Below are 18,556 nucleotides of genomic sequence, written 5' to 3' on the forward strand. Positions count from 1 at the left end.
CTCCAGCCTGTGTCAAGTTGACATACAAAACCTGCCAGTATACCATCGAATTCACACTGTATATAGTTTTTCATGCTATTTTCTCCCTGTATACGGAAACATAAATATTTTCCCATGATGTGATGATATTTGAATAATCCAACTATGATTTATCACAATATACAGTGAATTAATTAGCCACTTTATTTGAACTTGAACATTTGGGTTGTGTCCAGAGTTTCCATATCAAAAATGAATGTTTGATGAACATATTCCTAATGGAATCTTGGTCTTCATTCTAAGCAAGATGGATTCCTAGAAGTGGATTACTGGGACAAAAATTCTATTTCTAGAAGCGGGTTTCATGAAAACACTTATGGCTAACAAAAACTTATGCTGATGTTGATGTATGGGAACATCCTCCTCACTTTTCTACCAGCATGTTATTCGTTTCTGCTCTTTATACCCATCCTATACAAAGGTGGCAGATGACAATGGTATTTCCATGTATTTCTTAATTACTAACAAAACTGAACATTTTATATGCTTTTATTCACCACTGATATTTCCTCATTTTTCTCCATTATGACTAGAGGATTTCACTTGTGATTTTCTTTTCTTTCTTTTTTTGTTTCTTTCTTCTTTGCCACATGGTCTGTGAGTGTGGTATGTATTTGAGTATGCATGTGTGTGTATGGGGGGGTGTGCTTGTGTGGATGGCAGAGGTTGAAGTATAGTGTATCCCTTAATCACCCCCCCTTAGATAGCAGGGCAAAAGATAGTCTGTTAACCTGTTGCCCACTCCCCAGCTCTGCATTAAAGGCTAGCTGCCAAACCCTCATAGCTTTTATATGAGTGCTGGGGATGGTGAAGCTGGTCTTCCACTTGCATGCCAGTGTGTTTTGCCCACTAGGCCATTTCCTCAGCCTCTTAACGATCTTCCTATCAGTTAACATGAACACTGAAAGATAGATTCTTTTTTTTTTTTTTTTTTTTTAAATATTTATTTATTTATTATATGTAAGTACACTGTAGCTGTCTTCAGACACACCAGAAGAGGGCATCAGATTTCATTACAGATGGTTATGAGCCACCATGTGGTTGCTGGGATTTGAACTCATGACCTTTGGAAGAGCAGTCGGCACTCTTAACCGCTGAGCCATCTCACCAGCCCCCTTTTTTTTTTTTTTTTTTTGGCCATATTAGTTTCAAATGAAAACATTTTTCACAAGTTTGTTATTTTTTAAGAAATATCTTTGCTGCTCACAGTACTCTGTGAAAGGGATAACTGGATTCTAACCGGAGCTGAGTGCTCTCAGTTTGAGCTTGTTTCATGATGATTAAGTTGAAGAGTTTTGACAAAAGATCTGGAGGGGCCGGTTTAGCTAATCCTAAATTTAGCTCTGGGGGAAAAAATGTGTGGGCTGGATATAAAGAGTGTTTGACTCATTACACTTTAAGAAGATGGGGGGGGGCAGGGATTACAGCAGTGTTTGCCAAAAGTTTTCAGAATTTAGCCAATTCTCTGCACAAATCTCTTGCATGTAAGTGGTGTACAAACAGGATTGTATGGAAAAGTCGTGCCCTGCTCTGCAGATGTGTGCATGGCTTGGTTTTAATTATTCTCCTTTTTCTTATGTTACCGTTTCCCAATTACAATTTAAGGGGGGGGGCAGCCAGATTAGGTCTCTGAAAAATAGGCACAATCCTTGTTCCATAGAGGCCTGCTCCCGTGCAGCCTGTTTGCACACCAGAAGCCTGGGAATCTAAAAAGATAAAATCTAGGATCCTTCCAAACTCCAGCGTTTATCAGGGGCTGTGCTCAGGGTTACAGTGACTGCCAAGGGTAGTTTCCACAGACTTCAAATAGAAGAATGCTGTCAAGCAACGGAACTTTGAACATTATTCTGGTATTTCTATAGAAAAAAAAGGCTCAACAACAGAATGTCAGTTGTTGATTACTGGTGCCTTGTGACTAAGCATAATTGATGATTTCAAAAAGAAAAAAAAAAACTTTAAGAACAAACGCAAAATCTGGCGATCTGAGCTCCAGATTTTATAGAATTGACAGGCCTGTTACCTGACTGGCTGTCCTTTGGGTGTTAGTCCCACAGCTTTTGGGCAAGAATTGGAGGCGAACCATCCCAAAATGGATGTTCGAATAGTCTAGGACTGTAAGGTGAAAAGGAGTTGAAGGCATGATATTAGAGTATCCCAAAACAGCTACCTGGCTCTAAGGGTATGGCCCAGGGGAGAGAGTATAAGGGGCTTTAAAATAGAAGCGAAGCAAGAGAAATGCGACCTCATTTTAACTGACGTCATTTGCCGCGAGGAGCGGGCCCTAAAGTCAAGGCTTCCCCACAGGGTCAGCGGGAAGCTACCCACTGTACCCAAGAGACTGAGCTGTGTGTCTGCGAGCTGCACTATGATCTGAGGGTGCCCGGAAACCGGGGCAGAGGCCCAGCAGGTAGAACAGAGAGGTGGGCTGGGCTCGGTGGCCCTGGTTGACGGAGCGGTTGAGGGAGAAAGACCAAGACCCCCGAGGCTACATAGGGGGCCCGAAGCAGAGGCCGAACCAGGCCCAGCTTGCCCGAGCCAGCCCGAGCAGGGCGGGGCGCTTAGGTGGCCGCGAAGGGCGGGGGCTTATAGGCTCCGCCCCCGGAGCCCCGCCCCTCCCGAGCTTTTCTTCCTCTGTCAAAGAACGCTGCGCGCCACTGTTCGCTGGGAGGGCGGAGGAAGCGGACTGTTCCGGAGCTCTGCCTAGCCGGGCCCAACCTTTGCTCCAGAGATCATGGCTGCCGAGGATGTGGTGGCGACTGGCGCCGACCCGAGCGAGCTAGAGGGCGGCGGGCTGCTGCACGAGATTTTCACGTCTCCTCTCAACCTGCTCCTCCTGGGCCTCTGCATCTTCCTGCTCTACAAGATCGTTCGCGGGGACCAGCCCGGTGCCAGTGGCGACAACGACGACGACGAACCACCCCCGCTGCCCCGCCTCAAGCGGCGCGACTTCACCCCTGCCGAGCTGAGGCGTTTCGATGGCGTCCAGGACCCGCGCATTCTCATGGCCATCAACGGCAAGGTGTTCGACGTGACCAAAGGCCGCAAGTTCTACGGGCCTGGTACGGAGGCAGGGCCAGGGGGTCGTGGAGACAAAAGAGGGGACCCTGGCGTGGAAGCGGGGCGGGAGAGAGGCCGGGGGAGGTGGGGCGCCCCCGTGGGAGGGTCGGAGGGAAGGCGGGCAGCAATGGGAGCGGGCCGGGGGCACGAGGCTCTGGGTGGGTGGGGGTGCGTACGGGGGGATGGGATGCCCGAATGAGGCTGAGCCTTGGAAACCGCGGGTGGGAGGGACAGCGAGGTCCGAAGCCCCGGGATATTAGGGAACTTTTCGAAGGTAGTGGGCTTTGGGGCGGGGGTCCTGAAAAGAGGGGGAGACTTCGGATTTGAGGGGAAAAAATGAAGGTGTCTCCAGAGAGGCCCAGACACTTGAGAAGACGTGGAGGCCGATGACGCCGGAGGAGCCATGGTGGAATGTAAGGGTGTGTAAAGAGAGAAAGTGGAGAAGGGGATTAGTGTCAGGTAAAGCAGCATTGTTCCTGGCGGAGAATGTGTGTGTGTGTGTGTGTGTGTGTGTGTGTGTGTGTACACTGTGTGCATGCGCAGTGAATGTGTGTTTGGTGTACACCGTTTGTCTGGGGGGTGGCGCTTGGAATGTGACATGTGTTAGGTATGTCTTTGGTATGTGTATGTGCGTGCAGAGTGGGGTGGACTCAGGCTGGATGATGAATAAGCGACCAAGCTTGGTTGGATGCATTAAGAGCAGTGTGTGGTGGACTATGGTAACATGGTGAGATGGTCAGAAACACCATATTTAGTGTATGATAGAGTGGGGAGACTGGGAGGTGGAAAAAATAAAATGAAATGAAACGGGGGTGGGAGGGAGGAGTGGAAGGGTCCTGAGAAACAATAGGGTAAGGCTGTGAAGCCCGATGGGTGGGGGGATTTCAGGAAAAGCCAACCAAGGGGAAAACAAGAGATGGACAACTCCCCAGAAATGAGGCTTTTCCAAACTGGATTGCCTATCACAATCACCTGATGCTTATGAAAAATACAGATTCTTGGCCTGACCATCCATAGCCACACTTAGATCTCTGGGGCAGGGGAGAGGGCTAAAAAGATCTACATTTTACTCCTCTGCTGTAGGGAAATGGGGAATCAGCCAGATTTAGAAAGCCCTGCTTTCTAGAACATTTAGAGAGGAAGAAGAGGCTTTAGCTCTCCCAATATGGATTCCTCTAAGCACCAGGAACTCGGGGCTGGGGGGTGGGTATGTTCACATGCTCATTGGTCTGAGAGGGAAGACTAGCCAGCACTAATCCAAACCAGACATACCCACTCTGTTACGTCTCAGAGTCCAGCCAATCAAAAGCACATGTGCCAAAGGCTTTTTAGTGAACTCTCACTCTTCCTTTCTGCTTTCAGACATTTTAGAAAATTACGTTCTGTAGGCATGTGACTGCAAAATAATAGGAAAACTACATATTGTTTGTCACTGTAGTCACACATTATCCATAAACAATGGTGTAATTACCCATAATTATTAAGCTAAACCATAAGGTAATCAACACAAATGCACGAGGCCTCGTCATCTGGTTGTATTTGCAAAGTCATCACATGGGGATCCTCCGTGCTTTCAGAGAGCACAGCTGGAGTCAAGCTGTCTCCATTCTAACCAGGTAGGTTACAGTTTGCAGAGTCATCCTGCCGGATATCGATGTGTGTACTGGAACAGCTACAACTAGGAGTCAACCTGCACTCTACATTCTAGCCTCGCTGTTGTCCCTGACCAGCTGTGTGATCTGGTGCAACGCCCTATGGTCTCAAGGCCTTAGTTTTCCCTCTGGGAACATAAAAAGACAAGCACGCCCCCAGTGTGAGGAGGCCAAGGAACACTGATAGTATCATAGTGGAAATATTTTCTGTTACAGAGTACTCTTAGAAGTGAAGCCATTTGAGTGTCTAGTACTCTGTACAGCACAGTCGTAGATGCTAGCGAGTAGCAGTGAGTGAAAAACACAAAGCTCTGCTCACCAAGCATCTAGTTAATATGCTTTGTAGTGAACAAAATATACTCTCCAAAGACTATTAATATTTGCCTTAGATCTTGTTTAAGTATGCATTACCAGTCCAGGGACTGTAATTTCTAAAATGGTAAGAGTCCAAACCAAGACTTTGACTTTGTTTCCAAGCACTAGGTGATACTATTTCCATTAGCAGTATATATTTTGTGAAAAGCATATGAATTTTGTTCTTTTTAAACCTTCTCTAGTGGCAGCATGCAATGAGGACTGAAACCAACCCCTATTTTAGAATCTTAGTTGCATTTACAAGATGATCCTAAGGGTTTGAAGTATATCTCAGCACTAGGGTGCTTTCCTAGAATATGCAAAGCCCCAGTCCTACAAAAAATGGATCTTAATATGTTAGAAAGAAAAACAGTTTGGTCGACTAAAGTTTCAGATAACCACACTGTAATGAAATACCAGCCATTCCTAGTTGGTATGACGATTTTAATGTCAGAGTTGCTATCTAGCCTCCTTTTGGGAAAACGAGGCATTGCTTAAAGTACTCCGAATTCCTTTCATTTGTTTGTGCAATATTTAACTCTAAATAACCACTTCAGGTGGATTCAGATTGATCCACTGTCCTCAGACAAAAGCTTGCTATGATGTTATACATAGTAGCATTTTTCAGGTTTTAGGAGATTATTTGAAGGCGTTGATTGCAGCCCTTTTCAGTGAAAATTTTAGTGTTTTCACTGCTGTTTACACTCATTTGTATGCTTACACTTAATAATAGTACCAAAACTGATCTCCCTTGTTGTGAGTTCTGATTTAAATAAGACAGTAAAGGTTATATAACGCAGAGAGGCTTTGGAACCACTGGTATTTGTAAAATGATTGTTCTTGCAGATGCCTTAGGGTTCATGACTTGCAACTAAAGATCATTTAAAACATATCAGAATATGTTGATAAGAAAATGTTTTCATTTACACATTAGTGGTTAGAAACTGTAACTTTGACTGTCTTGGCTCAAGCACCCAGAATAGAGCCAACCTGTAGATACAAAGTCTTTGAGCTGAATTCTAACCCATGGAGTGTATAATCAAACAATCCCCATTAAGGCCACCGTCAAAAGAACTACTTGAGCTTATATTAGCTATGTGCAGGACATAGATTTCAAATGCTACACATCTTTATTTCATTTTACTTATCAAAGTGACAGTAAGTCTGTCAATGCCCTTATGTAATGATCAAAGTGTATTCGTGCAGCTCAATAATGGAATGTGAAGCCAGGAAGTGGTGGACTCCTTTAATCCCAGCACTCAGGAGGCAGAGGCAAATGGATCTCTGTGAGTTCTCTGTGGCTATTCTGGTCTACAAGAGTGAGTTCCAGGACAGCCAGGGCTACACAGAGAAATCCTGTCTCAAAACAAACAAACAAACAAACAAATTAAAAGGAGGCTTTTGGTGTTGAAAGCAAGGAAGCCGTCTTCTGTTTACGTGAGCCAAGGAAAAGTGTATTATCTAATAAAGAATCTGTCTTTGGTTTCATTTTGTCTTTAAAGAGGGGCCATATGGGGTCTTTGCCGGAAGAGATGCATCCAGGGGCCTTGCCACATTTTGCCTGGACAAAGAAGCACTGAAGGATGAGTATGACGACCTTTCTGACCTCACCCCTGCACAGCAGGAGACCCTGAGTGACTGGGACTCTCAGTTCACTTGTAAGCATTGCTTTATATTTTGCCTAGATCAAATTTCTACCAGTAATGCAGATTTATGATCAAACAATAGCTATGAGTAAGCACCCTGAAATCGGGTGCATTTTGATAGGCTCCTGAATCTTGGACAGGTCAAGTTCATGACATAAAGGAATGGTAGCAGTGCTGAGTCACTTACTATGATGACATACCAAGTTTTCTTGATATGTGCATTTTTGCATGAAAGGATATAGATTCCATACTAGCATTTGAGCATGTAGCGAAAGGACAGTGGGCCTCTTGCCTACAGGAAGATTTTCATAAGCCCTGTCTTGTCAGACTTACTGTTTAAAAGCAGCCCACAGCTCTCTTGAAGAATGGGAAACTTGTGTTCTGCCAAACAACTTCTCATTGACTCTGATTTAACCCACCTATAAATTAGGCCTCACCTATAAATGCTGCTTATAATCTGCCCAGCAAACAATGGTGTCTGCATTGTTTTTAAAGAAAAAGGAAAGACTTGTTTCAGACTTAGGTATGTATGGGAGGGAGGGTAAAGCGTTTACAGTTAGGGTAGAAATTAAGGGGTGAACTTCAAAGCATGAGACTGCAGGAACAAGCTTCAATGAAACCTAAGTCCCGGGGGTTAAAATGATCATTTTAAGATTACTTCCCTGGCACACATCTGAACTTAGAATAATCTTTTCCAGATTTTATGAAATGTCTGTGAGGGGGGAAGCTTTTAATTTCCCTATCCCCACAATCAGTTTAAGTCATGCACACTCTTTTGGTTATATCCAACTATCTTCTTCAGAATAACCCGAGAGGGTTCTTGGTTAATAATAAGCCAGGTGTGGCACTACCTTTTGAGTTTGGATCTTGAACAGACCAAGTACAAGTATAGCTTTCAAGGCAGGACGCAAATCTTTGGACTTTGAAAACAGCCCAGCTACCTAACATAGTCACTAACATTTGCCCAAGATGCCTGTGTAATCATAATCTTCAATATGAAAGTAGTGAGTTATGATTTATAATCCATAAAGCTCTGCTCTAGAGCTTTCTGGCATCAGTGGGAAAAAGGTGATTTTTTTTTCTTTTGCCCACAACGCCTTTCACCTAGGCCTAACCCAGCCTGTTCTGACACCCTAGCTACACTCAGAAATCACTGTGGATTCCCCTTAAGCAGGTTTCCACTTGACTTATTTATCTTGCACAGTCCCAAGCCACCATCCCCCCCAACACACAAACACACTTTATACTATGTTCAAATAGGGAAGTTTCAGTTGTTCCCAGCGATTATTTCACATAAAAGCAGCTTTAGTTACCTGTTTAGACAGGTTGCTTACTCTCATCCCTCCCCATATCAGAAAAGAAATGTGCCTTAACCCTGCATTCACTTGATTATAATGGAGCTTGCTAATTCTGACTTCACACCTAAACCTCTTGGCTACAACATCTTCACTCCCTTCCTAGACCCTTGCCATTCCTTTAATTACCCATAGCCTTTTCCCACGCTGAAAAAAACTGTCTTCTGCTGTCCTGCTGATGTTCTTAACCATTATTCCAGCCCATCATGGTCTAACATCCTCCAAGTTGCCCCTAGCACTGCTTCAGCTTTCTGTCCCTCCTGATTCTTTTCTGGTACTAATTTCTCAATTCTGGCCCGGCCTCTGGCTCTGGCTCTCCTGTCATGTGGCCTTCTCGAGTGGCTCCCTTTTTGCAGTCCTCATTTTGGTTCCCAGGCTGTCCAGATGCCACTTCATTAATGGATGTTTCCAGTTTTCTTTGAAGCTGTCTCGTATCCTTTTAATTTTAGTGGACTTACCCTACTCCTGGCTGTGGTTCCTTCACATCTGCCTCTGCATACCAGCCTCCTGGTCACCCTGCTCAACTGCTCTTACTGAATTCTGCCCTGCATAGTTGGGTGATAACATTGCTGGAGTGCTATTTTGCTGTGTCATTCTTTCTCTTACAAACTTTCAGTACCTTTGCCACCTATAGGCGAAGTTCAGATTTCTCAGGCTGGCTTTTCAGGTCTTTCGTAATATTCCCACACACTGATTAGCCAGACTTATCTCCTACTATTTCCAAATGCCAATTCTACTCCTGCCGACATGTTCTTACTGTTCCCCAGATATGCTCAGTCTTGCCTATGTGCCTTTGAATATGTTTTCATTTTTCTGGAAATTTCACCCGACATCTGTCCGTACATTTCCCAAAGTGTATCTTTCTTCCATGAAATTCCTTACAACCTCCCTAGCTCATAGTGAGGTCTTAATATAAATACTTCCTACAGAGGCTCAGGTCATTTTGGTGCCACCTGACATGGTTTGCTGCTTTATATTTTAACAAAACTCTTAATTCCATTTTTGGCAAAGAGTATGATATAATCCCTTTATATCTATCAAGAAGCCTAAGACATTGCGGAGTATATTGTGTGGACCGCTCATAAATGCTTTAAAATGAAATGTAGTGATTCTGTTGTAAAGCATGAGAGTGACTGATTGTGTGGTGGTTTTTTTCTTCTACTTCCAGTCAAGTATCATCACGTGGGAAAACTGCTGAAGGAAGGGGAGGAGCCTACTGTGTACTCAGATGATGAAGAACCAAAAGACGAGACAGCTCGGAAGAATGAATGAAGCATTCGGTGGAGCATATCTATTTTTGTATTTTGCAAAATCATTTGTAACATTCCAGTCTGTCTTTACAACATGGTGATTTCAATATTTAGAAAAGTTTTGAACTTGCTGTAAATTTTTTAAGTAACATCACTAGTGACACCGATAAAATCAACTCGTCTTAGAATGCATGATGTGTTTGTATGTCACAAATCCAGAAAGTGAAGTTCAGTGCTGTAATGCAAATGGTAAAGCTATTTCTCTTCTATCTGTAGTTAGAACAAACTGAATTACAATTTGATTTTCCTGAGAGAGGGAAAACTTGGGTATTTCCACATACTGGTCAAAATGGTAAGTGCACACACACTGGTCAAAATGGTAAATGTCCTAAGAATGAAGAAGGATCAGCGTGTAGCCATGCTGTATTCTAAAACAAGCCCATTTTACCCAACTGACTTAACTGCATGATTTTTGTTTTATCTACCCCTAAAGCAAATCTGCAGTATTCCAAAATCTATGGTATTGATTCAAAACAGAAGTCCAGTAACAAAATGAAACCTCAATACTGAACTCAGTTAGGGCAAACCCATTGCCTGTGTTCGTGGACTGATTTATCATCCATGTCTGCATGTGGACACTCTCCCACACACAGTAACTCTCACACACATGGTCATTGACAGTTGGAACTAAAACAGCATCGGAAAATCCAAAGGAGAACTTTGCAAAAGAAAATTCTCTTGCTTGTAGCAGGGTGATGGTTATGTGGTTATTGACCAGCTGTAAAATTTGAGAGGAATTACAGGGCAGGAACAGGTATGTGCTTTTCCAAAAGCCTTCACTGACATCTCTGAAGAATGAGAAAACACTACATGGCACTAGCTGGGTGAGTTTGAAAGGACAATACATTCATTCCTAAGGTAACACTTAAATCCTTCTGTTGTTACAAGCTTGTAGTCACTTCAAAAGTAGTCGTCAGGTGTCTAGGTCTTGGGTAATACTCCTTTGGTTAATACTAAACCTAGCTTAAGTAGACTCTACAGTTGTGTAAATTTGTAAAAGTATTATCTGAACAACTAGTGAGGTTTCAAACTCTTGTAATTGTAGTTAAATAGTCATTGTATTTTCTTGTGAGCTGTGTTTAATGGTTTTACCTCAAATCAGAAAAAAAAATGAAGTGCTTGGGTCAGTTAATAAAAAGGTTTTACCCAATATAGTGAGGCTTTCATTTTTTAAACCTAAGAGCCGGGGGGTGGGGTGGGGGGTGGGAGTAGCTATGCCATAGCTGATTCTGGTCATGTCATGGCTAGTGTACTCATGAACTCACAGCAAGATCAAGCCAGCCGACATTCAAGCACCAACTGAAGAGGCGTTCATAATCCCAAGCCACTGAGGAGCTATTGGGAGCTGATCGCAACTAAGGTAGGGATAGTCAGTTTTCTTTGGAAGGGCTTCTAGTAGGTTCCTCGTGCCTCAGTACCTTGTACCTGTGTGCACATACAGGCAGCACTAATTCGATGTGCTGGGGTAGTTTTCTAAAGACCACTGGGGATATGTTGGGGAGGGTCCAGGAGAGTTTAGATATGATCATAATACTTGGAATACATGTGTAAAATTCTCAGAAGAATAAATTAAACATTAATCAGATTTTGTCATTTCACTTTAGCTTAAAATTGAGTTTAACTTTTGGGTGTTAGACTTATGTGTAGGTAAGTTAAAGGCCTGCCTGAGCTACATTGTGAGAAGGAAGGAAAAGAAAAAGAGAAGAAAGGCAACACGTTGGGAAAGAATGCAGAACTGTGCTATATTGTGAACTGTCAAATCCTGCCTCAGAGTCCACTTTCTAGACTGAAGTCTAACATTGTCATTAGGATGTCACGTTACTACTGAGTGTTAGGGGAGTGTAGGGGGCTTATGGCAGGAGGAATGTGGCTTTTATTTTCCTTAAATATTTTTGAGGATTTCATACATACAGTGATTTTAACGGACTCACTCCCCACCTTTACTCCTAACTCCTCTCAGATTCACTTCTACCCCTTCCCAACAGTATGCCCTCTCTTTCCATAACCAAGTTTGGTTTATGCTGCCGATACACTCATAGGCAAGGGGCTATTCACTAGAATGTGGTCAACCTACCATGGGACACGGAGTGATTCGGTTTTGATTCAGAACAATCATTCACTTATTCCTTAATGTTTCATGAAGAGCTTGTGGAACCCAAAAAGGAACATTACAGCTCTAAAGTGCTCAGAGTTGAAGGTACAATCTGTCTTCATTATAATACTTTGAAGCAGTCCGTTACTTATTTTATGTACAAATACATTTAACTCTTGAATGATTCTAAACTCCCTGGATTAGACTCCCCATTCTGTACTCATAGTTTTGGACATCTATAAACTTCAAGTTTCACACACAACTGAGAGAGTGAGATGAAATGAAATCCCATAGTACCAATTTTGCCACCATTTAACAGCACCGATTAAATGTGCTATGCCAAACATGGTGGCATACATCTGTAATCCCAGCATGTGGGAGGCTAGGCAAGAGGATAAGGAGTTCAAAGCCAGCCTAGGCTACAAGTGAGAGCCAGACTCAAAAAGATACACTGAGTGTTTAGCTCTAAACAGGACATCTATATTAACCCCACCCATCACTAAGGTTCAGGGGTCATCACTTAAGAGGAGGCAGAAAGAGCATAAAAGGCAGAGGCCAGGGGAAAATGCTGTCTTCTGGACATGACATGGCTGTAGCATACATTCGCAGCAGCTGTGGTTACCTGCGCCAAGACCAAGCCAGCCAAAATCCCAGTATAAATGATACAGATGACCTCCAGGCCCTACCCTATACTGAGGAGCTATTGGCAGAGATAGTTGCTTGGGGAGGGGAATCATTCTTCGAGGGTGTGGTCACTGGTAGGTTTCCCACGTTCCCACACATATACATATGGGCAGCACTAACTAGACTTACTGGGCCATCAAAAAAAGAAGATATTACCTTGGAAGGGGGTGTGCTAGGACTACAAGGGGAAATGGAGAAGTGGAGATGTGGAGCAGATAAGACCATATTTCATTGTATATGTGTATGAAATTCTCAGAAATAATGTTTAGATGTACTTAGATAAGAATGATTTTGAGTCTAAATGTGATTTCAGTTTATCCACAATGAATAAGAAACAGGCTTTGGTTCCTTTAACTCTGACAGGTTCAGTTCCTATCATAAAAGTGAAGTAGAGTTAAAATATTGAAATGAGTTGGAAATGTTAAGGGTGCGCATTCATCTACCCCGGAACAATGATCAGTCAATAGTCACTATTGTCACTATTGACAATTTTATTTTTAAATGTATGAAAATTAAATTATGCATCATTTCTCTAACAATGCAAATAAGCCAAAAAGAGCAACATTAGTGTAACATACCCTACTACAGATAGAGACATCCTCCCAAAGTGGAATCAATGAGCATTTATTTTAAAATTCACACATTGAACAGTTTTGCAACAAAAACACATTGATTTGGTTGTGGTTTCAAAATGCCTAGGTTACATGGCCTTCTACCTGAGAAATTCAAACAAATGAACAAAGCACTTAGCAGACTTTCCCTTTACAGGATTAGCAGCACATACAAGGGAAGCGCACGGAAACCCCTCTTTAAATAAAACAACGTCAGGCCCTTGTTTGATGGGACAAAAAGAAGATATGAGGAAACACACTTCACAACTTAAATAACAACAGTATCAAGAACAAAAGTAGTCATAGCAGTTTGTCCCGTTACATTCTTTACTAAGCCGCCGAGTGACAAGCACAGAGTAAGCTATCTTACTCGGCTACCTTTCTCGGGTAAGGCCTACAGCAAAAAAGGGGTTGACACGGATCTACAATGCATTACCACAGACGGGTACAAAACTCCAGGGTTCAGCAAAAGCAGTATTGTTACTTGGAGGCCCCAGGAAAGCATTTAGCAAAGAAACAGCGCGAAAGTGCTGAATCAAGATGACTTAGCACCACGTCTATCACAGGGAGAAATCCCAACCTTTGCACATGCTGCTGAGATCTGCAATTTTATTGTCTTTTCTTACCGAGCAAAAATACCTAAAATCTCTCGAGAAACAACATCAAATGAGGGAAGAAACTGAGTGGGTTTTTTTTTTCGTTTGTTTGTTTCAAAACAGTCAGCTGCTTTCTATTACAAACCCATAATGTTTTTTGTTTCAATAGAATAACATGTGGGGGAGGGAAAGGAGGCAGCTTTTTAATTGGAGGAGAGTAATGTGTTGCCAGAAAACTCTCTGACAAGATATGAGCTGTTAGTGCTTTCAAAGGCTACTTTGGGCAACATTACTTTGAACATGAATAGTCATTGCTCGTCCTCAAAAACAAAACAAAAAAGGCACTCTCACCACATGTGCAGTCTTTCAGATTCAGTAAGTCAAACCCAGTTTTAATAGTGAAACCAACCACTGGCTTCAAAGTGAGGTTGTTTCTTTCTTAGTAATCCATGTGGATCTGTTTCACTCCTTTCTGAACTTTGAAGTGACTGAACAATCTCTCTTCAAAGAGGAATACGCAGATCAGAGAAACAACCTGTGGCTTCTCCTTTAGGTACACCATAGTCACAACCACTGCAGACACCAGGCTGCTCAAGAGGCAGTTTAGGGGCACTCAGTGTGTGACACGATAGTAAGGATAGTAAGTAACCCCACAGACTGACATCCTACCTGCATCTGCTAGCAGATGCTTTCCTGTAGAATGTCAAATTGAGACTGAACTGAAATTGTCATGAAAATGCTACCCTTCACCAATTCTGCGGATTCGAAACAACTATTCTTGTTGCAGATGGTCTCTAAATTCACTGATAGCCAGTTGCCAGGTCGGGTATAGCTTTGTTGGGAAAATGAAGGTCAACTAACTGCCCTGAGGTCCTGAATCCAATGTAAGGCAGAAAGAGTTGGCCAAGCTTTCTACAGAGCATGCACTGTGCTAAGGGGTAAGTCTTCAGGAATCTACAAATATCTCAATTTAAAAACACATTTAAGAAGTCCAAAACGAGTCAGCAAAAAAGATAAATCACTTATTTAACATCGCTTACAAATTCCACACACAAACAATTTTTCCACAGCTAGAAAACTGTGGACTTTTCTTAAGTCTTTCTAACACCATGACTTTGTTAAGGACGAAGGAGGCACTTGTTACTATTCTATAAAAGTCAGTGTGGGGGATAGTCAGTGACTTTTTACAAACTGATGTCACCCAACCCTGAGTGAAAGGATTACAGAGCCTGAAATAGAATACTGTCACAACTTTTCTTCCCAAGTGCCATTATTGATGTGCCAGGATGTTTTGATATTTCCTTTGCAAATCCCCCTGATTTTATAAATTCGATCCTGGTGCTTTGATGGAAACATATGGGGTCCATAAAACAAACAAGAAAACTCCAAACAGTCCCAGCTACTTAGCTGTCAAAGGGCAATCAGCCCTTTTAGATTCTTCTTCTAGAACTGTCAGTACATAAATGACCCTTTGAGTATTATGAATATATTCATTTCCTTCCAGTGAATATTCATGAAATTCTAGTCATAAAATCTATTATATGTTCTAACCTCTGGATTTCTTCTTTATCTAAAATTATTATGGAGTAAAATTTAGCAAAGTTTGTTACCATACATGGTGCTTCTGACCCAATCTACGAACACATCAAAAGATGCCTATTTGTCCACTATTGTCCTCTTTGAAGATAGATGATGAATGATGTTATGACAGCAAAAGAGCCATCGAAGGCTAAGTCAGCCATCTTAATGCTAATCTGCTCCTTTACTGGCACCAAATTAAAGCTTAATGTAAAATCTGTCCTTGGATCAAGAAGTTTTGTAATTACGGTGTTTCACCAAGCTTTAGAATTTACAGGTTTTCTATTTCCAAAGCTTGCTGACATACCTGCAGTTACTCTGATCCACACTTGGAACTTTGGCAAGAGGAGCAAGCTTTTGCACTTGAACCCTCTTCTAGGTCTTGCACTGTGGTTGCTAACAACATAGCTATATTTGGTTTGAAGTTTTTCTTCCCGTCCACTGTTTCTTGTAAATAAGGGTGTTCCTGCTCAAAGTGGCCGTCAGAACATTTTAAAATACAAAGAACTAGAGTAGCTGTCTCCTAAGTAGCTTCCATACTCAATGTGCTCCTGGTTGTCATCGTGACTGACATAGTAATTATCAGAATCAAGCGTGTAATCTTCAGAATTTTCATATCTTTTGAACCTTCTTACATCCTGGTTATATTCTGACTTCCACGGAGTCTGCCTTTTCCTGGAGAAATATCCCAAATAGAATGCTCTAGCCCGTTTTGGCGGCATTGATGGCATATGAAGGGGCCTGTATTTCACATTCTGGTCAAACATACCGCTAGTAAGTCTCCTCTTCTTCCTCGTGGTGCTTTCTAATTCATCACTGGAACTGGACTCATGGTACTGGCCTTCATCAAGCATGTGTTTCGGGGCTAGTTTCCCCCTAGTTTTGCTTATGTTCTTGTCAACTCTAATGGAATCACCTTCCTCCTCAAGCCACGAGTATCTCAGTTCAGACTTGGACCTTTTACCTGGTGCCCTAACTCTGTGTTTAGAGTATTTTCCCTCATTGTCATGTTTCCACTCTGAACACAAGGTCTGCTGACTCGACTTCGTTTTCTGTTTGCAAGTACTGATTTTGTCAGTACCAAGAGGTCTTTTTTCCGGGGAGCTATTATAGACAGCCATAGACCTTTCCTCCTCCTCTTGGTTCATGCTAAGAGTTTCACTGAAGCACTCAGAATCGCTACTAATTTCCTCCAAGAAGTCTGCCAATGGCAAACCTACATCTACTGACCTTAATGATGAGGAAACTGGGCTTTTTCTTATGTGTTGAGAATCTTTGACTCCGTGACTGTGAATCTTTTCCACAGGATAGCTCTCTCCATCAGTTGGAGACAGGTGCTCATCAGTTTCACTTGCTATGTCCTTGCAATGGTTTTTTAATTTCTTTGTAAATTCTTTGGCATAATTGATCTTGCCTGTCTTTTGCGACTTACTCTCAGGATCTTTAATATACACTTGTGGCCAGTCCTGCTCTTCGTCCTGCTCTATCCCTTGCAGGCTCTCCTCTTCACTCAGGCTGTTTGAGTGGTACCCCTGTTTTCTTAAATAGATCTGAAAGCCATCCCCCTTAGCGTAGACATCTCTCTGCCACTGACATGTGCTTGTTAGGTGACTTGCTTCAAGACAGAATCGGGCATACTCTGGAGTCTGATAATAGTTTAATAGGTAGTCAATAAATTCATCTGTTTCATAGATCTTCTGTTTCCTGCCACGGTTGATCACAGCTTGTCTAGAAGAATGGGATTCATTAGAACTGGCGTGGTCTTCCTTTGCAAGGGACTGATCTGCAATCATTGTACTCTGTAAAGAATTCTGGTCAGAGACCAAACTGTAATCACACCCATCACTTAACACTTTTCCAGTTTCTTCTTTTCTAGCTGAGTGTCTCATTTGTTTCACCCCAGGAGTGTGTGAAGATTTCTGTAACTGAGCCTTAGTTTTTTTCTTCCCTTTTTGTTTTTGTTTATTGTCAGACTTGGAAGCCTGATAGCATCGCTTCTCTGCCTTTTGACTAAGATCAAGTGTGGAAGCCTGGTAGCTTGGCATTTCTTCCCAATCTAGAAGATGCCGAGTGTTTAATTCTTCTTCCTCGGGTGATTTCAATGCAGTCCCTGGGGTATGATGAGCTTCGGACTTCATAACACCAACTTCCTGTGGATTACACTGTGTGGATCCCTTTAAGGAAAAAAATAAGATTTAATGATCTCTCATGAAAACTCAAATGGGGCCAGCAAGATGGCTCAGGAGGTATAAAGGTGCCTGCCTCTAAGCGTAATGACCTGAGTTCCAACTCAGGGACCTATATGTGAGAAAGGAGAGACCTGACCTCAGCAAACTGTCCTCTGATAGCCACACATACTCACACAGTGGCATGTGTCCCATCCCCATTCACACACAAAACAAACAAATAAATAAATGTAGATAAAAATTCAAAACAAAACACAAAGAAAACTGCTCTGGAAAAAACAAACAAACAAACAATAAAACAAGATAGGTCCAGATTAGAAGCAATACTATACTGAGGAAACTACTAAATTAAAATGTTTTGATCTAATAAGAGCAATTTTTATTAGATTTGTGACCATTCCATGGCATTTAAAACACCTTACTCTTTTTAGTTGCTCAAAACTTGACAAGCCTACAGTTTTAAGTCTTCCAATAGGTACTAGGGAAACAGGGGAATAAGGAATGCTCTGTAGCCTTCACAGGAAACCCTAGTACAAGAAAAGACATGTGGGTGAAACAAGTCCCACAAGGTCAACTGACTTACTAAATAAACTGTCCCTCTATTTCATACTCCAATCTTTCTCTATGGACTGCAAGTTGAGGATGTCTCCGAGTTGAGCCACCTGGCCTGCCTCATTAAGATGAAACACACAGGGAACAAAGATGCAGTTTAGTGGTATAGCATTTGCATGTTAAGTCAGAAAAGAAAAGCCAAACAACAAGTAGAAAAATATCACTGTGCCCATGAATTTGCCTGTGCTCAAATCTGATGCAACCTGTTCTACACAGCTGCAGAGTAAGGGAAAGATGATGCCCACATACCCATCCCCAGGAAGGTTTGCTGTGTATTCCCACGGAGGTCTGCCACACGGCAGAGCACAGCACCTCCCTGGTAACTTGTAATCAGTGTAAGCATTAATGGGTTTCAGAATCGTGCTCCCTACCCATTTAAAGAGGTAGATTTTACAGAAGAATATCACACTTGAGCATCATTAAGGTAAACCAAAAACCAGTCTAGCTGGGCTTGCCATCAATAATCCAAGTATGAAATTGTTGGGTTTTTTTCTGATCCTGCTTTTACCAAGTTTAGTTATCCATAGGACCTATAGTTAGTTCACTATCCACAGTAACAAACAAAATTGGCTTACTAGAATAGCAGCAACAGTCATTCTTCCTATTTAAATCACTGCATATGGACTTTTAAATGAATACTTCAGAAATATCTCTGGCTATTATTCAAGGTATCTGATTCTGGCTATCTCTAGGAGCCCACAAACAGATAAAAATCCTTGGATAAATGAAAAAAATCTGTGAAGAAGATAACTGATCTGTGAGGTAAGAAATTCCTTACCAGGGC

At 42.3% G+C, this 18,556-nt stretch overlaps 2 protein-coding genes across 5 annotated transcripts in view; one reads left to right on the forward strand and one right to left on the reverse strand.

Annotated features, from left to right (window-relative positions):
• The first annotated feature begins 2,676 nt into the window (after positions 1-2,676).
• Pgrmc1 (progesterone receptor membrane component 1) lies at positions 2,677-10,563 on the forward strand. The gene is made up of 3 exons (NM_016783.4): positions 2,677-3,098; positions 6,605-6,760; positions 9,272-10,563. Exons 1-3 carry the CDS (start codon positions 2,771-2,773, stop codon positions 9,373-9,375), a joined length of 588 nt encoding a protein of 195 aa, NP_058063.2. The 5' UTR covers positions 2,677-2,770; the 3' UTR covers positions 9,376-10,563.
• Positions 10,564-12,656: 2,093 nt separating this feature from the next.
• Akap17b (A kinase (PRKA) anchor protein 17B) overlaps positions 12,657-18,556 on the reverse strand; it is a 37,293-nt gene continuing 31,393 nt past the window's right edge. For 3 of the 4 annotated variants that reach the window (XM_006541384.4, XM_006541383.4, XM_006541385.3), the window contains one exon: positions 12,657-17,148. In XM_006541384.4, coding sequence (XP_006541447.1) covers positions 15,457-17,148 — 1,692 coding nt within the window. In that variant the 3' untranslated portion in view covers positions 12,657-15,456. The remainder of the gene's footprint in view (positions 17,149-18,556) is intronic. The other variant, NM_001081956.1, reaches the window with a different exon arrangement.

Source organism: Mus musculus, chromosome X, assembly GCF_000001635.26.
Source record: "Mus musculus strain C57BL/6J chromosome X, GRCm38.p6 C57BL/6J".
NCBI classification, from domain to species: domain Eukaryota; kingdom Metazoa; phylum Chordata; class Mammalia; order Rodentia; family Muridae; genus Mus; species Mus musculus.

Bases quoted from the DNA above. Each gene is read 5' to 3' on its own strand.
- Pgrmc1 (NM_016783.4), top strand. From the start codon at position 2,771: ATGGCTGCCGAGGATGTGGTGGCGACTGGCGCCGACCCGAGCGAGCTA. The intron at 3,099-6,604 runs GTACGGAGGCAG...TTGTCTTTAAAG, and splicing joins CCGCAAGTTCTACGGGCCTG to AGGGGCCATATGGGGTCTTT. The intron at 6,761-9,271 runs GTAAGCATTGCT...TTCTACTTCCAG, and splicing joins CTGGGACTCTCAGTTCACTT to TCAAGTATCATCACGTGGGA.